The sequence below is a fragment of the Entelurus aequoreus genome, linkage group LG17 (assembly GCF_033978785.1).
Source record: "Entelurus aequoreus isolate RoL-2023_Sb linkage group LG17, RoL_Eaeq_v1.1, whole genome shotgun sequence".
NCBI classification, from domain to species: domain Eukaryota; kingdom Metazoa; phylum Chordata; class Actinopteri; order Syngnathiformes; family Syngnathidae; genus Entelurus; species Entelurus aequoreus.
In genome coordinates, this window is record NC_084747.1 from 32,711,949 (window position 1) to 32,731,765 (window position 19,817).

General features: G+C 37.9%; 2 protein-coding genes across 2 annotated transcripts in view; one reads left to right on the forward strand and one right to left on the reverse strand.

Annotated features, from left to right (window-relative positions):
• znf367 (zinc finger protein 367) lies at window positions 1-11,470 on the forward strand. Its single transcript, XM_062025487.1, has 5 exons — window positions 1-556; window positions 2,939-3,089; window positions 3,555-3,674; window positions 8,314-8,452; window positions 8,526-11,470. Exons 1-5 carry the CDS (start codon window positions 281-283, stop codon window positions 8,788-8,790), a joined length of 951 nt encoding a protein of 316 aa, XP_061881471.1. The 5' UTR covers window positions 1-280; the 3' UTR covers window positions 8,791-11,470.
• slc35d2 (solute carrier family 35 member D2) overlaps window positions 9,370-19,817 on the reverse strand; it is a 20,912-nt gene continuing 10,464 nt past the window's right edge. The window contains exons 10-12 of the mRNA XM_062025485.1: window positions 13,207-13,285; window positions 11,928-12,010; window positions 9,370-11,714 (exon numbers count right to left, since the gene is read on the reverse strand). Coding sequence (XP_061881469.1) covers window positions 11,588-11,714; window positions 11,928-12,010; window positions 13,207-13,285 — 289 coding nt within the window. The 3' untranslated portion in view covers window positions 9,370-11,587. The remainder of the gene's footprint in view (window positions 11,715-11,927; window positions 12,011-13,206; window positions 13,286-19,817) is intronic.

The window sequence follows — 19,817 nt, forward strand, 5'->3', positions numbered from 1 at the left end:
ATTGGTCAGTTTGCTGCTTGGGCGCGATTTTGCAACGCTGTACAAGACTTGTGTGGGCGCATTCAGTTCAGAGCTGACCAGCAGCACCAGGAGTAAGCGCGATTAAAAGTCATTTTTTACTTGGAGAAACTGGGTAATTGAAGACGGATTTTTTTGCTCTTTGGAAATGAAGGACATATTCACACCGGATTAACTCGGCGCAACATTTTCTTATACTTAAAGTCAATTCAATAGCCGGTTTTTTCCCAGTAATTTCCGGGGCTTTTTGACATCCAAAACAATGGCCGACAGCACGCAACAACCGCATGTTATCTTCTGCAACGACTCGCCCAAGAGGGTGCTGGTGTCCGTCATCAAGACCACGCCGATCAAGCCCGCGCAGGCCGAGGCCATGACGCCCACCAGCCCAGGGTTCAGCGACTTTATGGTGTACCCATGGAAGTGGGGGGAGAACGCCCACAATGTGTCACTGAGTCCGGGCTCCCTGAGCGGGGCTTCGTCTCCCGGCGGCACCACCGGAGAAGCGGACACGACCCCATCACCCGATCAGATGAAGGTAGAGTTAATTTCAAACTAGTTAAAGTACGTGCTTGTACCGCTAAAATAATGGTGTGTACCGCAATATCCCATAATACATATGAGAAACATAATACTAATTATCTAATGTGAAAAATTGCACTGTCATTAAAAGCAATAATGTAAATCGACCCGCCTATATTATTAGGGTGTGACTCGTTGGATTTTAAATCCCTTCCTGGTTGTGTAGAGCAGCTGCTAGTGCATGACGTCCCTTCTGGCGCCAAAAATATTCCCGGAAATGAATGCGCAAACTCTCACTTGAACTCTCGCGAGATCGACAAGCCACACCAGCAAGTTAATAGGGGAACTATCCATCCATCCATTTTTACCGCTTATTCCCTTCGGGGTCACTGGAGCCTATCTCAGCTAGTGTACTTTAAATGCCTAATAACCAAAGCGCGTAGACCAGGGGTCGGCAACCTTCAGCATACAAAGAGCCATTGGAGCCCATTTCCCCCCAAATAAAACCCACCTAGAGCCACGAACTCTGTTAGATTCCTAAAATGACGATAACACCACTTATAGTTTCCTTACACTTGTACTATAGGACATATGAAAATAAACACTTATTTGATGTATTTCTGGGTATAACGAAGCAAATCATCAAATTATTTTGAACATTAGAAAAAAATACACTGTTCCTTCCCTTATTAATGAATAAAAAAAAATAAAAATCAACTCATTCCAATGTTCTGAAGGCATATGACTGTGGCATATTCATTGGACTAAACATCTAAAACAACTACCTAGACATCAATAAAAACAGCAAATTAATAAAAATGTATATAAATAAAATGTTTCTCTTTTTTGATCCGTCCATTGTTTGGGGTTGACCGCTAAAAACAATACAATTGCATGGCAGCAAAAGATGTCGCATAAGGGCTGTGACATACATTTCCATCGACAATATAAATTACAATAAATTGAATAAAATGATATATAATAAATCAAGTAACCATTATTTGTTGACACTCGGTTTTAAAGCCAAAGGGAGCCACGGCGGAGGCGCGGGTTGCAGACCACTGGCGTAGACAATGGGAGTCTTTGTTAACATATTATGCAGTACTGAAAAAATACTATACATATTAAAGGCCAGCTGTTAAGTAGAATGATATTCAATACAAGAGCTGGTAACAAGTTTTGTCATACTTTTGTTGTTCAAATATTAGCAACTGTAGTTCTACACCACTAAAAACTAAAAGCACAATAATCAACATATAGTTAAATTAGGGTTGGGCGATATGGCCTTTTTTTAATATCACAATATTTTTAGGCCATATCGCGATACACAATATATATCTCAATATTTTGCCTTAGCCTTGAATGAACACTTGATACACATAATCACAGCAGTATGATGATTCTATGTGTCTACATTAAAACATTCTTGTTCATACTGCATTAATATATGCTCATTTTAAACTTTCATGCAGAGAGGGAAATCACAACTAAGTCAATTTAGCAAAACTGTATTCATTAAACTGTTATTAAGCAGCGGCACAAACATTCATGTCATTTTCAAAACAGAAAGTGCAAGATTGTCAGAGACATTTTAAAACAAGCTATAAGTGCACTTTTGTGCATGATGTCACTAAGATGACATTTCAAAACAACACTAAATTAAAGTGCACTTTTTGTACAGAACACCACAACAATAGTTTAAAACAAATAAAGCGCACTTTTGTGCATGATGACACACAAGATATTTCAATAAGTGTCACATAAAAATGAGCTGCATATGAAATAGTACATGTCCTACGGTGTTGATGTGGAAATAGTTGCTTCGGCATTTAGTTGGTGTGGCAGCGAACGGAGATGTTGACATGTAAAGACATATTCCCGCTTGATGCCAAACCACCGTCAGACGATGGACCCTGTGCTGTTTTTCTTGGGAATTAATTATTCGTCCATTTGTTACCAGATTCGCACCTTCTTTCTCTCGTATTACCACTCAAACCACACCGTTAGCTGTTAGGATCCCAGCTAACGTTACCATGTCGCTACCTGTCTGCTCCGCAGGAGCGTGTGACGTTGCTCACGTGACAGTATGTGACGTATGTAAGAAGGTACGCTCGTTTTATGTCTCTGTGAGAAGGAGAGACAGGAAAGAGTGAGAAACGCATGCAGTTTAATGCCCCGCAGCTAAAAGCAACTGCGTGAGAACGTATACTCGAATATCACGATATAGTCATTTTCTATATCGCACAGAGACAAACCCGCGATATATCGAGTATATCGATATATCGCCCAGCCCTAAGTTAAATTAATGCATATTTTCTCAACGCAGGTCATTATTCTCTTATTAAAAGGTGTATGTTGCTTGAGTTTCACCTGTATTTGTTGTCGTCTTCGTCTTCAGGACGGCATCCGCAGAGGCCGTCCAAGAGCTGAGACCGTCCGAGAGTTGATCAATGAAGGTGAAACGTCCTCCAGCCGCATCCGCTGTAACATCTGTCACCGGGTGTTCCCCAGAGAAAAGTCGCTTCAGGCCCATAAGAGAACACACACAGGTGAGTAGTAAGCCCGCGTGAAAGCATTTAACCTCTTAAGGCCCAAGCTGTTTGTTTACATGCTTTTTGTATTTCTCTTTGCAATTTGAGCTTATTGGACCCTAATTAGAATAAAAACTAAAAATAATTTTTTATATGATGTACTTAGTCCATAAGTACACAAACGTGTACTTCATGTGTAGTGACATGCTAATTTTTATTTTTACAATTTTTTCCAAATTCCATTGTATGTTATACTCTTCTGACACCACCAGATAGCAGTATAAGTGTCCATATGTCGGCATAAGACCCCAATTCAGTAGTGTACACAATTTTGGAAATAAGAGCTAAAAGGTGCTGTCCACGCATGTGGCCACTAAGGCCTTTAGAGGTTTAAGGAAGGAAAAGTATTTTACTATTTACCTTCATGTGAAGCCTGAGTTTCCTCCTCGACACTGAAGGACGTGTGTTGCTCCTATCTCCTAGGCGAGCGACCGTATTTGTGCGACTATCCAAACTGCGGCAAGGCGTTTGTCCAGAGTGGTCAGCTGAAGACGCACCAGCGGCTGCACACCGGTGAGAAACCCTTCGTCTGCTCGGAAAAAGGTAAAAAATGTTAAGTTATTCTTACTCGTCTGTTAGAGTCACTCATGTGATATTTGGGGGCTTTTCAGTGGCTTTAAATGTGGTTAGTCATTGACCACAATAACACCGCTAAGGTGCAGCCATTAAAATACAAGAAATCAATGCATTACTTAAAAATAAAATATATATACATACATACATTTTCTACCGCTTGTCCCTCTCTCTTTATATAATATGTATGTATGTGTATATATATATAGTGAAATAAAAATATTGGATTTTCCTGGTGGTGTACTTGGACAGGGGTTGGGCTGGGCAAAATGTATGATCGGGATTAATTTCAGGTTTATCACGGTGATCAGTTATTAGCATACATTAACTCAATCAAATATGGCGAAACTGTAAATGGTAGGTATGCAACCATACTCTGTACAATTCTGCACGGGACAATCCACCCTCATGGGCTGTATTCCTGTGTGTGTTTGTGTACGTGCGTGAGTGTGCCGGTCCACCGTCAAGAAAGTAAAGCTCCTCTTGATGTAATTAATGTCCAGTCACCGTTGTGCCTCTTCTTTAGAAGAACAAAAACAAAGAAATATGGCCAACACTGGCATAGAAGTTGAAACACAACATTTAGAAGGAGCAGCTACTTCAGCGACAGACTTTAGTCTCACTGACTGCTGGAGCTCACATTTTGGTGGTGGGTGTGGTAATCCTGCCCTCAATGCTGACTCACAGGCAGGCACAGAATGTCTTTGTGACTGATCTATTGATCCGACTGGGAAGAAACTTACCTACTGAATTTTTTCAGGATTTTTTTTTGTAATCACATTTTTTGTTTGTGTTTGCTGTCAGTCAACTTTTCAGATATGCTATGTACTAAAAAACTATAGACGCTTTTTGTTCAAATACATTTTGAGTTTGTGGATAAAAATCATAATGGAATAGAAATAAAAAATACCATTCGAAAGTGTTGTTTTGTTAATTTGAAAGAAAAGTCTTATAGTATTCAGTGTGAGGGCTGGGCGATATGGACCAAAACTGATATCGCGGTATTTTCAGGCCGAATGGTGATGTACAATATACTGTTTAACGGTATCTTAAACAAAACGTGCCAAGTGCTTAGGGTTGCCTAAGTGTTTTATGGCTAGATAACCAGTATTGAGAGGACTCCCATTACTTTTGTTGTAAGTAGTAACGTAACATGTTGTTTACTCATATTAAGTAAATAATTAGCCGTTACTATGTCAAAGCAGTTTTCGTAAATTTTGTTCATTAACGTTAGGTTTATAGCCTCACGCTTGTGCACGGGTATGGGTAGAGCTTCTACTTGCTTACTGCGGTGAACGCTGCTGGCTGTTCAGTTTTAAACTACTCTTCAGCCACCCAGCTGCTGCACTTGGTTAGTCTGCACGGACTATGAGTAGAGGCACTTTTAAGGCGAGGAGTAGCTAAACTTTTGACACACCTCGCAGCATAAAGTAGCTATCACTAGCTGCTGTGCTAAGGCGCAAACAGAATTGAACAACATAAACAGATATTAGTGATAAAGTCGCTACATGGAGGGATATAGGTTCTCGAGCAAAATGGTGTATGTTTAAATAAAGCTGTAGTCCCTCACCAATAGCCAAATGCAGTGTATTGCATCACTTTGGAGTCAAGAAATCGGCACCGGAGCCGCCATATTCTTTTAAAAAGTTTGTTGTGTTGCCTCGTGTGTCAGAGAAGCCTACCTAAACACACAAGGGGTAAGGGTTGAGCCAAAGAGAATGCCCTTGCCGATGTCGTCAGGCGCAGATAAGAGTAAACGGCTGTAACTAAGGCACATCAAAAGAAATGACAGTAATGTCTCAAATATGTATTTCCCTTTTAAAATATACTGGAATTAACTGTAATACCGGTGTAGTACACCATTGATTCTTTGTTTACTGCAGAATGCTGTTTTTGATGACAAATAAAATAATGAAAGAACTTTGAGAGGTAAAACATTTTTCTTTTTACACTCACAAATCGTACCGAAAACGAACCGAAACTGTGGCCCCAAAATTAAGATACAAACCGTACCTTGGGTTACCCGTTTTGCTGCACCTCCAGTAAACAAATATACAGATATGAACAAAATGACAGAACATGCAGCTGAAGGCAGAAACATTTATGTTAGACGTCACTTGCTGTTTGAAGGCCTCATATATGTTCACCGAAATCACAAAATGGGCAAAAAATAAATACTATTAAACGTGGTAAGTCGCAGGAAATGACGTAATGTGACTGAATCTTGTTCTTCATGAGGATAAGAAACATTTGTCTGGAGAAAACGTGTTTACGGAGTCTGCACTTTACAAACAAGCATGTCAGGTGATATGCTTTTTTGTGCAGATTTGATGACGAATTATTGTCTAAAAGCCATGTTAAAGACACTGTGCTACCACTGCTTATGATAGCCATCTTGGCTGTTGGGGACGTGACCACAGATGACAGGGATTTCTTGCAGCCTCTTGAACATCTTCATTGTTAAGTTAATGATAACTTGATGGCATCCAATACCATAGTTTAAAATCTGTGCTTTCCTTAAATTAAATAATTAATGTAAATTTAAGGCATTTATTGGTACAATATGTTGTTGTGCTTGTTCTTATTTAATTTGTCTATTGGCTCAGTATGTTACTAAGACGTTCAAGTAATCTTTAGTTTCTTTAGCTTGACTGGCAAGGTAATAACAACAATATAAAAAAAATTGTGACAATCAAGATTGAATGGTATGAAAAATGTATTGTGATTTATGTATTTTTTTGCCATATCGCCCAGCCCTAGTTCAAATCCTGGCAAGGGTTGTATAAATAAAGGCATTTGGTGTAAAAAAACAAGCCAAAACCATTCATGTGTTTGAATTGCTGTGGTGACCTTCGGCAGAAAACCGAAAGTGAAGGGGAATATATATATATATATATATATATATATATATATATATATATATATATATATATATATATATATATATATATATATATATATATAAATAGATTAGAATCGATTACCAAAATAGTTGTGTGCGGAGGCTTTTTTTTTTTTTTGGTTATTTTATTTAATTTTTTTATAAACCTTTATTTATAAACTGCAATATTTACAAACAGCTGAGAAACAATAATCAAAATAAGTACAAAAACAGTACAAAACAGCGCCAGGGCGGCGGTTAGGCTACATCTCATGAGGTGGCGTAAGCTAGCCAATGATGAGGTCATGTGCAGCTCACGTGACGACGGCGTCTCCTTTGCTGGAAAAATGGCACAGGAAAACACTACCGATAGTTTAGCGGAGAAACATCTTGAGGTTATTGCTTCAATGGAGAAAAGTGTACGACCTAAGTCGTCAAAAGTGTGGGAACACTTTACTTTAAAGACTTCAAAGAAGACCGTTTCCTGCAAAATGGCACGGAAGTACAACATTGCTTCAGGAGCACCTGAAGAAGAAAAATGTTGGAGCCGTGGATGAAGGGAAGAACTCACAGTACGTAACTTTTTAAGTCCATAGTGGCAACAAGCATTCATGAGTTCAGCTTTTTTGTGATCAACGTTAAAGTTATGCCTTTGTTGCAACGCGGGGCTGATAATGTGTCTCCGGCACATTTGACTCCGTTTTGAGAGAGAAAACGCACGGTTACCAATTTCGAAATAAACGTAACGGACAGAAATATCTCAGGTTGGTTTCATAATGGATCAATGTAGCCGGGCTGATAAAGCTATATAAATCTATTTAGATTTGAGTGACGCTTTAGTATAACTAAACGTTATGAAGGTGCTGGAATATTTCATGCTATTATTCAGAGGCAGCCTAAAATGAATCCTTTATTATTCACAACAGAAACGTGTACAATATCTGATTCAGTTCTGATGAGTTACATTTCAGTGTTATTGTTGGTGTATGCTGCACCCCCAATGTCCACAACATGGTGCCAGTATGCTGGTTTTTTTCAATAAAATACTGGAAAGGATAGAAATGTAGTTAGTCTCTTTTATCCGATTATTAATCGATCAATCGAAGTAATAATCGACAGATTAATCGATTATCAAATTAATCGTTAGTTGCAGCCCTAATATATATATATATATTATAATATATATAAAATATAAATATATTTTAATATAGTGAAGTTCACGTTGAGTCTGTAAGTAGATTAGGATAAAAAATGTATAATTAAAAGTATATTTTATTTGTATATATGCATTACAATTGATATAGATGATAAATATTACTAAACATTTTTGGGGGGCTAAATGTTGAATTTTGTGTACCGTATAAAGCAGGGGTGACCAAAAAGTGTGACCTGCAGTTGGCTATAAAAATGTAATTAATTTGTACATAAGGATTAAACATTTTAAAATGTAAATATTGAATGTTATGTTTTTCTTTAAATATATTTAACCAGTTTAGTTTTAGCTTGCTTAATTTGAATATAAAAGGGTGAAAAATATCAACTGCATATTGAAATTTTTCTGTGTGGCCCTAAGTGGGAAAAGTTTGGACACCCCTCTTTAAAGGTTTATTAACACATACATAAAAGAGATGTAATTTGATTTGACAATGATGCACTACACTACCGCACCATGTCTCTGTAGCTCTTTCACCCTATGGCATTTATTGAATGAGTGTTTTTTGTCTCCAGGGTGTGGCAATCGATTCACACACGCCAACCGCCATTGCCCCAGGCATCCATTTTCCCGCCTCAAGAGGGAGGAGCCGAAAGAAGGGGTGGGCAAGGCACAGTCTGTGGACAACAAGGCGGTGGCAGAGTGGTTAGCAAAGTAAGACACTGTGCGCTTGATAGATGCATTTTAAGGTTGTTTTTTTGTGTATTTACCAAATGATTCCTCGCAGGTACTGGCGGACCCGCGAACAGCGCACCCCCAACTCCCCTACCACCACCAAGGGGAAAGTGCAGAGCAAAGCCAGAGCGCAAGATCAGGAGCAGCGGGATCCCATGGAGTTCCTTCAGTCCGACGAGGAGAATGGCGAAGACGAGGAGATGGTAGAGGAAGAGAAGGGCAACCACGGCGGAGCCGCCAAGCGCCGCCTCCAGGAGCAGCGTGAGCGTCTCCACGGCGCTCTGGCACTCATCGAGCTTGCCAACCTGTCTGCCTGAGCAGCACTCTCCACCATTTCCCCAAAATTACTTATGTCCAGCTCCAGTCTGCCTTCCTTCCTGTGCTGTAGCTCGAAAACCATTCCCTTACACAGATCCTCTCTTGCTTCAAGAACTGGCTTGAGATCAGTGTTTGTGCACAGCAACAACACCCCTCCCTCTGGAAGGCACAAGCTAAAGCACCTTATTCAGCTTCCATTTATCCTTTTAGGCTGCTATTGTAGATTTAACTATATGAAGAATGTCACTCTTGTCAGCCTTTTAAAGGCAATCAAAGAGTACCTATTGTGTTTTTAAGTTGTTTTCTTGTTTGCACTTTGACGGTAACAAGTTTTTAAAGGTATGGTTGGTGTATGTGATTGTAAATATGGTTGAAGATTAGATGACAGGGTGTAACACCTCACGGTCTGACTCAAAGTCTCTTTGGTGTAGAACGGGGGTCTCAAACTCAATTTACCTAGGGGCCGCTGGACGCACAGTCTGGTTGAGGCTGGGCCGCATCAGGTATTCCACAAGAGAAGCTTTGTTTAAAGAAAAATCCCAATCATCTCAAATGTTTTTATTTATTTTTTTAAACACAAAATAAGATGAAAAATACATGAACAAATTAAAAATTAACAAGGAAATAAATAAATATATGTTTTGGGCTGTGAAGTATATTTTAATTCCACTTGGTGTTACGGTCGTGTTTAGCTGACGTATGGAGAGCGTCTCAATTCACAAAGAATTTAATTTCTGCCATGTGCGTCATTTCAGCTTTTTTTCCCTGTAATCGCAGCACAGCGGTCGGCAAATAATAGTCTGGTAACAGCCTCCTTTGTTTTTGCGCTTGATGTTCATGTCTTTCAAGATGACATGAACACCATGACATTTGTAGATGGTACAAATTACCGGGATATTGAGTGCAAAAAGACAACTGCTCCTGGAGTGTTCTCTGCTGTGCTCTTGTTACAGGAAAAAGAAACAGAAATGACAGAATGCTGTTGTGGTAAATGTAGTCAAAGAAACAAAACAAATTACGTCAAATAGAAATATACGTAGTGTTCATCGTGTGAGGCAAGGCAATTAGTGTGATGCAAATAAAAAAAGACCCACAAATAATGGTGACCCTATAATCCGTCCGGGTTATCGGGGGCTGTTATTGCAGGAGTTCCTTTCTTTTTTTTTATCCCTCCGCGTCACTTTGATTTATTTTGTCAGAGCGACATGTGTATGTAAAAAATATTGTTTAGGGTGCCGCAATTGGCCCGTAGGCCGCGAGTTTGAGACCCCTGGTGTAAAACAAAGGCGAAAATTGGCTTTTACCTGCACTAGCAAAGAGATGGTGGCATTTTTATAAGATACTTTTTTTTTATAGTTGGACGTGGGTCATGTTTCTTTTCTGTGAGAAGGACAGGTGATCATTGCAAGCCCAAATTCACTTCTCACAACATTGGACCACATGCACTTAAGACCCTTTTCCACCCAGCAGTACAGTTAAGTGCAAAATATTTGGGCTGCCACACTTTAGCTTTGTTTCGACAGAGCAGTTAGTTTACAGTATAGTTTGTATTAGGTAAACCGCAGCCTTTTTGACACAGATTCTGTAAAATTGCAGCACAAGTCGGACAGCTACAAATACTTTCAACACAAAGGTGCAGTAGAAGCCTGTCTTTGGTGTTAAACTGGAATACAGTTTTAAAAGAAAGTGTCTCCAAACTTCACACAGGGTGTTGAATACATTTGGATCCTTACAAATAGAAACAATAAAATGTAGCCAAGTTACATCACTGGGCTTTACAGTGGGATACGAAAGGCAGCGGTATGGTACCAATAGTGCCGCTTGTCGATTTGGTTTTGAGATATTCATAGCTGCCCACTTAGTGATGAGAACAAGTCAAGAGATTATATTGACTATACTATACTCCTTGGTGGAAACAAAGCTGAGACATAATATTGGAGGGTGGGGTTATATTAGTAAAGAGGCTTGTGGCATTTATTTTCCAAATAAGCGGATTGACAGTTATTCTGGTCTCAAAGTTTGCCTTTTTATAACCTTTTGGTCAGTATTTAAAGGAAGCACTTGGGTTTATTTTTAAAGAATAATCTTGAAATAAGGCTTGCAATGCCCTAAATACACATGCTGTCCAGGAAAAAGGCTCCAGTTTGTTATAGATTTTTGTTAGTTGTGCTGTTTTTTTTAATTTGTCTTTAAAGCTACACTACATGAGAACATTGTATCACGCTCCCTAATAACCCTATTTCAGTTTTGTTTTATTTTCAGAGAAAATTGTGCACTAGAAACCAATCATGATTGCAGTTTTTGGATTCCCAAACATCACAAAATGTTAAACTGGAAATTAGATTAGAATCAAGACACCAAAAGTATTTTGAGTATAGTATATTCTGAATCCTTTCTTCTAACCCATAGGCTTGTTTTTTCTTTATTTTTTGGAGTGAGTGTGGTGTGTGAAAATGATGGCATTTAATATATACAGATTGTTAGAATAATACGGATTGTGCATAACTTACCAAAAGCTTGGACAAATAATTCTAGAATCACTTCTCTCACATTCTAACATCTTCATACATGTATAGAGTGACTTTTACTTGGTTTGTATGGTAAAGTTTCTTTAACAAACTGTCCATTTTATTATAACCTTGCTGGTTTTCAATAAACATTCACACAACCTGATCCATACATTCTGTATTGTTTTTCCTCCCTTCTGCAACATTTGTATTTTTATTAAATCGTCTTGACACTCCAATATGGAGCAAAACAGCACCACCAAGTGTTGACCTAACATGATAGTATATATTAGTGAACAGTTGTTTTGAGTGATGGCTCTTCTGCAGTGAGAATCTTCAGATCTGATGCTTCATTGGTTCGCTGTGATGTTTGGGTGTTAAATGTTAGATACGAATAAGCAAGTCCACCAGCCAGACTGCAAAGACAAAACATTTTTAAGAGTTTTGATTCATTTAGCTACTACTTGGTGTTGATTCAGTCTCAAATAGTTTTTTTTTTGCATAAAAACTAACTTTGCAGCTTTGCCAAAATCATCATATATAGGGAATAGTTTAGTCAAATGTGTTTTTTGTTTAACACCATAAATACTTAACTGTACAATAAGCATGAATAGAAGTTGGAAACTCACCAAATACTGAGGCCCAGGAAGTTATTCCAAGAGAAGAGGTAGTCCCCGCCCACAAACATGCCGATAAAGGCCACTGCAACATTCTGTGGAACATTCCATATCAATCTTTAGATGTGTGATTAGCTTCTATTGTGCTCATTTGCCTTACGAGCTAAAATCACAGAAGTCAAACTAATCATTTTAACATCATTTTATTTGGCCCGCAAATGCCTGGAAATAATGGGTGTCACCGTTAATAATTTGATCTTTCTTAATAAAAAATGTAATGCATGCAAATTCCATTTTTGACGCAACAAGTTATTCTAAGTTTTGTTCTGTAATTTCCTTTTCAAATTAAATTATACACTACGGTGTCAAACTCTTTTTAATTCAGGGGCCACATGGAGAAAAATCTATTCTCAAGTGAGCCGTAATGGTAAAATAATGGCATGATAACTTCAAAATAAAGACAATTCCAGGTTGTTTACAAAAATAGAACAAGCACATTATGAAAACCTACAAATCACAAATAATCCTCTGGACAAAACACTTCAAATTTGTTGAAAATTCTAAGGAAATTGGTGCAGTTTCAAAAACACAATGAGCTTCGACTTTGTCTCAGTGTATCTACAAAGCCAGAATTAAACTTTTACTCACAGTCTTTCTGGGATTGAACAAAAAACACAACATGTAAGCTCTTCTAGGTATCAAATACCTCCTTTGTCATGTCCACGTATCAATCCAGAGCTAACTCAACAAACTGCAAAAAACGGAGGCAAAAATTATTCAAAAGGGTTAAGTTCACTTTTCTTGTGTTTTTGGGGCAACGAGGGTGCCAAACAACAATGTGTTCGAGGCAGAAGACAAAAAGGCAGGTTTTAAGTTTCATGTGGGTCGAGGAGGAGGAGCCACTGTCACCCTTTACTGTGTACCTCTTGCTTGGCCCCGGTATAAACCGTTTGCTTGGCTCACAGAATTGCTATTGTGAGATCCAGGTGACACACTTAGAACAGTAGTTTCTTTCGTTAAAAAAAAAGCAGCTAATTTTATCTGGGCTGGATAAAACCTAGTTTGACACCCCTGCACTACCTGAACTTAAATATCTGCTTTCCACTTTGACTTCTGATTCCAAAGAAGGTTTTCCATCAGTTTGTTGGTAAACAATGACAAAAAAATCAAATGAGGGGGAAATTGTGTAATAATATGATGATGCGGCCCTTGGGGGCTTGCATAACTGCGAGGTAGCCAATACTGAAAATGAGTTTGATGCACCTGAAAATAAACAGCAAGATCCTCTTACCTTGACTGCACCCACGACTGTGGTGGTGAGCGCTGAGTTATAATAACTGCATAGGACGATGGAATACATTAGCACGAACCTGAAAAAGGAGACAACCATAATGTATCCCATAGGGCATCCACTAATTATGCAAATGTAAATGAAAAACAAATAATTTCTTTAAAGAGGTCATATTAAGCAAAACTTACTTTTATTCCATGTTGGCACCTGTTTTTGTGTATTAGTGTATCTATTATTTGAGTACCAACAAGGTGTTGAGAAGAATTTTTCCCTGTTCCAAATGAACTGCTTTGACCTTATTTGTAACGTATGCTAACATCAGCGGATATATCCATATATGGTAAAAATGTTTTGCGGCTGACGCTTACCTGAGCCCACCATTTTATTTTCCATATATTGTTTGTAGTCCAAACAAAAATATGTCAACAATGCTTTGTTATAGGTTGTATTCACCTGACGTCACATCTGGCCCATTAAATATGTGAGGCTTGAAGTGGTGGCCCAGCGGGCGTCTGTTGTCATAGCGTTCTGGGCGGCATTTGTCCTTTCTCAAAGAAAAATGCTCAATGCTTGTGTTGTTTTAGACTGTTGGAATCGCAAAACAGTTTTCCTTAAACATAATTAAGAAGGGCGAAAGATGTCAAGATTTTACAAAAGAAGACAAGAAAATTGTCACGCATTATTTGTACTTTATCTTGATTCGGAGTTCTTAAAACACATAAGTGTTTCGTAAAGCACCAACTCGGTGAGTCTAAATAAAAAAAGTAAATGTGAGCAAAAACTAAAAGTTTTTTTTATACCAAAGACAGCAATCATTAATGAAGTGTTCAGCACATACACAACGTTAAGATCTATAGTTATATTTCAATTAAGATGGGCAAACCATGCGTACTCGTAACGGCTCGTACAACAACAAAAAGGCAACAAACATGGCTGTAGATGTGGGTAAATTATGAATACCCAAGCAAAAAGTATGCATTATTTGACAGAGAGAGTCTTGATACCAATTTCCTTGACCCAGCCACACACAAGGAAGTTGTAGAACTCCATGCTTTTCCAAGCTTTCATCTGTTTTGTTGTGTAGAATGACATCTGGAGAACTAGATAGTTCAACATATGTGTAAACGCGACCAACGGATAATCCCTGAGATCACTCGACCAATCTTATTTTGAAAACGTATAGCAGGTCTATTCAACTAGCGGCCATAGGGCCAAATCCGGCACGGGAATGACACCATACTGGCCCTCAGGTTCAGATAAAAACTTGGGAGACAAAATTTTTTGCAGCAAATTCCCTAAAATCACTGGAGTGCTCCTCTTGTACAGAGGAACTTGGTTCATTCTAAACACATTGGCAGATCCTGCATTGACATTCCAACCTGGCTAGCAAACATAGAACACAGGTCCAAGGTTGTGATGTACATAACTGAGGCGTTCCTCAAGGCACCCCTTTAAGTCCTCTCCTTTTTGGTACTTACACATTTTTTTTACAATTTGATTTATGTAACGAAGGTGTTGCTGTAATTTGTCAGTACTCATTTGTTTAACTTCTTTAGTTACATTAGTGGCGTTTCTCAAGGTTCCATTTTAGGTCCTCTCTTTTTCACCAATTGGGCTATTTACCTGGTGGCCCAGGACTTCAGTTAAAAAAATGTGTGCATGACGCACATATTTTGCAGAAGGTCCTTAGAAACAGAGTGCTTTTGTAAATCTGACAAAAAAGACCAAAATCAAATGTCTACTGTAAAAGACACTGGTTCCCCGTAACCGTAATACACAAAATAAGACTAAAAGTGAAGAAATAACTCTCCCTCTCCTTCTTAATGGATCTGTCCCGATACAACTTAAAAAATAAATAAACAATACAAAAATACCTCCCTCTATCAAAATGTAAAAATAGAGATAAAGGCATCATGTAATGACAAAAAGCTGACAAGTCGATAGTATTAATGAATTAAGAAAAACTAATATTTGTCTTTGGATATATGGATAACGTTTATCAATAGCCTTTTTATTAGACATTACAAATTATATGATGGTATTACTTTCACACCCCAACACTGCTTTACGTAACAATCAGTAATCATGATTTCAATATTGATAACAATAATCTTAAATTAGTGGACGCCCTTAGGGATATTTTCGTTCACTTTTGTCTAAAAGCGCCAAATTTGGCACAGGTGTAGCTCAGGGCATACTTAAATGATTTAGCTAGGGCGCCCGCGCCGGTGACCTTTGGGGTCGCCACAGCGGCCAATCAAATATGGCCGCCACTTGTAATAGCTTTTGTCTCTAACATTTGAAATAGATGAGCTACAAATATAAACTAGGTGTCTATTTCATGTGTTTTGACAATTACAAATGTGTTGGAATGCTCATTTTTATTTTTGGGTGTGTCTAGACCCATAATTTGCATATTTCCAAGTGGCGTTTTGCTATTCTGAAGGCACGTGGGCATTGTTATGAGTAAAACCTGGTGCAACATGCATGATTCCTTTCTAATGTTGGCTGTGGTTGTGACATTTTGAAGACATTGGTTTCGCTTAAAGGGCAACTACTCTTTGGCTACTTGCGGGGAGGCCACATGGAGGCTGTCTTCTTCTCTCCCTTTTTTATATTTTCTGGGGGTGGGGGTGGGGGGAGGTTTGTTGTTTTTGTTCCCCAATTACTTGACAAAAGCTGCACCCTCATTGTTGGTGCATGGCTTTGAGGAGTCCTGGTCCTTGAAGGACAATGTCATTGAATACTCTTAAAGGTTCAGGAACAGATACCGTAAGACAGTTGGAAGGTAAGCTGCCATCAAATGTGTGTCCTGGTTGTAAACAATACTTGTGTAAAACCAACGCAGCCCTTGTCAACAAAAGTGCCTCATCTTGATCAATCTGGTTGGAATCATGGCCTCTAGCTACACTGTGTGCCACTTTTTGCTTGCTTGCAATGCACGTCTCCCTCCCTTTCTGGTGTTCACTCCAGTCAGGCAGAAAAGAGAGGAGATGTGTCTTGAATCTTGTTGTGTGAGGTTCATTATAACAACAGACATGCCCACGTTCATTCATAAGGGTTCTACAGAGTTGCCTTAAATTTGAAATTGTGAAGGAGGGATCTGAATCCTCAACTAGGGCAACAATTTGCGCTATAGTCAGAGGGTCAAAGGTTTCCCTGGATTCACTGGTAGACGCTTCTTCTTCTGATATGCTGGAAGATGTTTTATGTTGTGCAACTTGTGCTGCATATCTCAAGTTCAGATAACATTTGGTATGATAGTACACATCTGCTGCATGCACATCAGACGCTTGAGTAACTAATCTCCCAAGAAGTTTAAAATATTTACTAGATTCTGCCCAGCTTTTCATTTTGGAATCAACATTATTTGTTAATGCCTTTTTCGTATCCTCCCCTTCACATATCACACAATGAATACCGCTGGTTTGGGGATGACTTGATCGAAGCTTTTTAGGACTTAATAAGGAGGGGACAGCGAGATCCTCATGCTTTCGAGCGCTTTTAACACGAGAACTACTACAGTAGCTTCTGTAGCGTTTGTGGTTATTTAATACAAGTGTTGATGAACCATCATTCAATTGATCAACGTGACATTTATACATGAAGGTATAGCATTCGCAATTTCAATGAAATATTTGAGATCCTTTTCTAGCGACAAAAGTCCTTCGCTTTTGGGTGTTAGTAAGGGGTCATCAGACTGTAATTGGCAGAGACAACATAAGTCCCAATTGATGCTGCTGCTGCTACTATTACTATCAGATGATGTGGAAGCCATATTGTTTGATAATAGCTACACTGAAAAATGCATTACATGAAAATAAAGTTGATGATTTTCAGTGTTAGATTAGGCAGTAGAATGACTGTACATAGATAAGCTCTTCTGTATGATTTTCACATCAGGAGAAGTCAGGAGACACAACAGTAGCCTGTCGAGGGACCAAACTACTATCACACTGTGTGGATAACAGTGTCGGAGCCTTCTCTGTAAGATACGTTTCTGTTTCTGTTGAAACAGAAACCTATATTACAGGGGGGAAGGGCGGGTAACACTGACTTTCTCTACTTTTACTAATGTTACAATTAAATATATCTGTAGCTTTACATTCTATCTGTGTTGAAATATATGTGCAATACATTTTGGTAGATAATGGCTATGTTGTTAATATGGAAATTAAAGTGCTCTAATAAATAAATGATCATAAGTCTGATCGTTACAGTATGTTTCTGATGCTCAAAAAACCTAAAATAGTTTGCCAAAAGTATCAAAAGTTAAGGTACAACTAATTTTTGCATAGCCGCATCTTGGAAATATGCTAATTGGGTGTCCAGACACACCCAATCATAAAGATGATTTTTCCATCATATTTGTAATTGTCAAAAAACATGAAATAGACACCAAGTTTGGATTTGTAGCTAATCTGGTTCAAATGTAGAGGCAAAAAGCATGTTCAGGTGGTGGCCATATTGGATCAGCCGCTGTGGCGACCCCAAAGGTCACCGGCGCGGGCGCCCTTACCAAATCATTTAAGTATGCCCTGAGCTACACCTGTGCCAAATTTGGCACTTTTAGACAAAAGTGAACGAACACACCCTAAAATCTCCCTATGGGCCCCCACTAAATATTACTTTAGCCATAATTGGCAGTCCTAGATATCATACAGGAACACTATTTTTATCAATAAGGACAAAAAGTGCAGTTACGTCTTATGGCAATCGGTGCCATCCATTTTCTACTGCTTGTCCCGTCCGGGGTCGCAGGGGGTGCTGGAGCCTATCTCAGCTGCTTCGTGCGGAAGGCGGGGTACACCCTAGACAAGTCGCCATGTTTATTTTGATTCGTGGCTGTAAACGATTTGTTTACTTTTTTGTAAACGTTGAACAGTCGCTGATGTAAACAATAATGGAATGAAAATTGCATGGCGTTTTATATATTTGTTTATACACAACTTTACTAAAGTTTACTACAAGTTAGATCATACACTATATGATACATTCTATTTAAATTTATTGACATTTGATTATTTGTATATCATACTTGTGTGTGTGTATATGTATATATATGTATATATACCTATATGTAGTTATATATACACACATGTATACGTATATACATATACGTATATATATACATATACATGTACATACACATACGTATTTATATACATATACATACGTATTTATATACATATACATGTGTGTATATATATATATATATACACACATATATATATATATATATATATATATATATATATATATATATATATATATATATATATATATATATATACAGTATATATACATATATATATATACATACATACATACATATGTATACACATATACTGTATTTATATGTATATATACACATATGTGTGTATATATATATCCACATATATAAATATATGTATATTAATATAAATATATGTATATTCATATATATATATATATATATATATATATATATATATATATATATATATATAAATATATATATATATATATATATACATACCTGTATATATATGTATATATAATAAAGTTAGCCTTGGTGCCCTTCTAACTTGCTTTGGTGCCTTAAAATATGACATAGCGTGTCTTTTGTTTTGTTTTTGTTTTTTGCCATATGCTTTTTTAACCTGTAAAGCACTTTGGTTCAATTTAAAAGTTGTCGTAAACGTGCTGTATAAATAAAGTTGACTTGACTTGACTCCTTTCAAGCAACACTTGCGTTGACCTTAAAAAGTTAAAATTCAAGGCCTGAATGTGTAATGATACGTTAGCATCCTCCTGACCGTTGCCATTGTTGTGTGGCAGGGGAGCACTTCCTTGTTCTCATCATCCCTTGCTGCACATACTAATGAGGTAGTTGTTGTAGTTCTGTGCTTTTCTGTTTGTGAGTGTATTTGCCAAGTTGCCTCTTGTATGTTTTCACCATTGTGTGTTTATGTTCCTGCTTTGATAGTGTGCCTTTAATGTTATGTGTTTAAGGTGTGTTCTATGTCATGACTCTCCAGTCATGTTCTCCCATATGTGGTGCGCCCAGTAAGTCATTGATTTCTGTAGTTGAGGCAATGAAGAGCAATTTCTTTCATGCAAATAGTGATGTGCAATAACACTGATTTTTTTACCGATCCAATCCAGAGTAAAATTCAGGCTGGTATCGACGATATAACGACCTTATACCGATACTTTGTGTAAATATACCTAATGTGTCTGGTAAAATATAAAAACTAGTGTATTTCAAGTGTTGCTGCTCTTGGGGAATCATCTCAACGGTATAAAAACACATGGCAAAACAAACTATGGTGTGATCTTATTTATATTCAACTCTGTAAGAAGTGTCTCTAAATCTGCCTGCAATAAAAAGAAACAGACACTTGCTGTTTTATAATACTGAGTGACTCATTTTAATAATTGCCAGTAATTTTCTTGCATATGCATTACGTATATACCTTGGCGGAAGAAAAAGTAGTTCCTACGTATTGCATTTCATCTCAGTGATATTCAGTGTTTTAGTTACTTTGTGTTTGTATTAATGATATACATTATCTCAGATAACTAAGATAACTGAAGAGGGGCGAGGAGTAGAGTGGGTCTCTTGCAAG

Bases quoted from the DNA above. Each gene is read 5' to 3' on its own strand.
- znf367 (XM_062025487.1), top strand. From the start codon at position 281: ATGGCCGACAGCACGCAACAACCGCATGTTATCTTCTGCAACGACTCG. The intron at 557-2,938 runs GTAGAGTTAATT...CTTCGTCTTCAG, and splicing joins CATCACCCGATCAGATGAAG to GACGGCATCCGCAGAGGCCG. The intron at 3,675-8,313 runs GTAAAAAATGTT...TTTTGTCTCCAG, and splicing joins CTTCGTCTGCTCGGAAAAAG to GGTGTGGCAATCGATTCACA.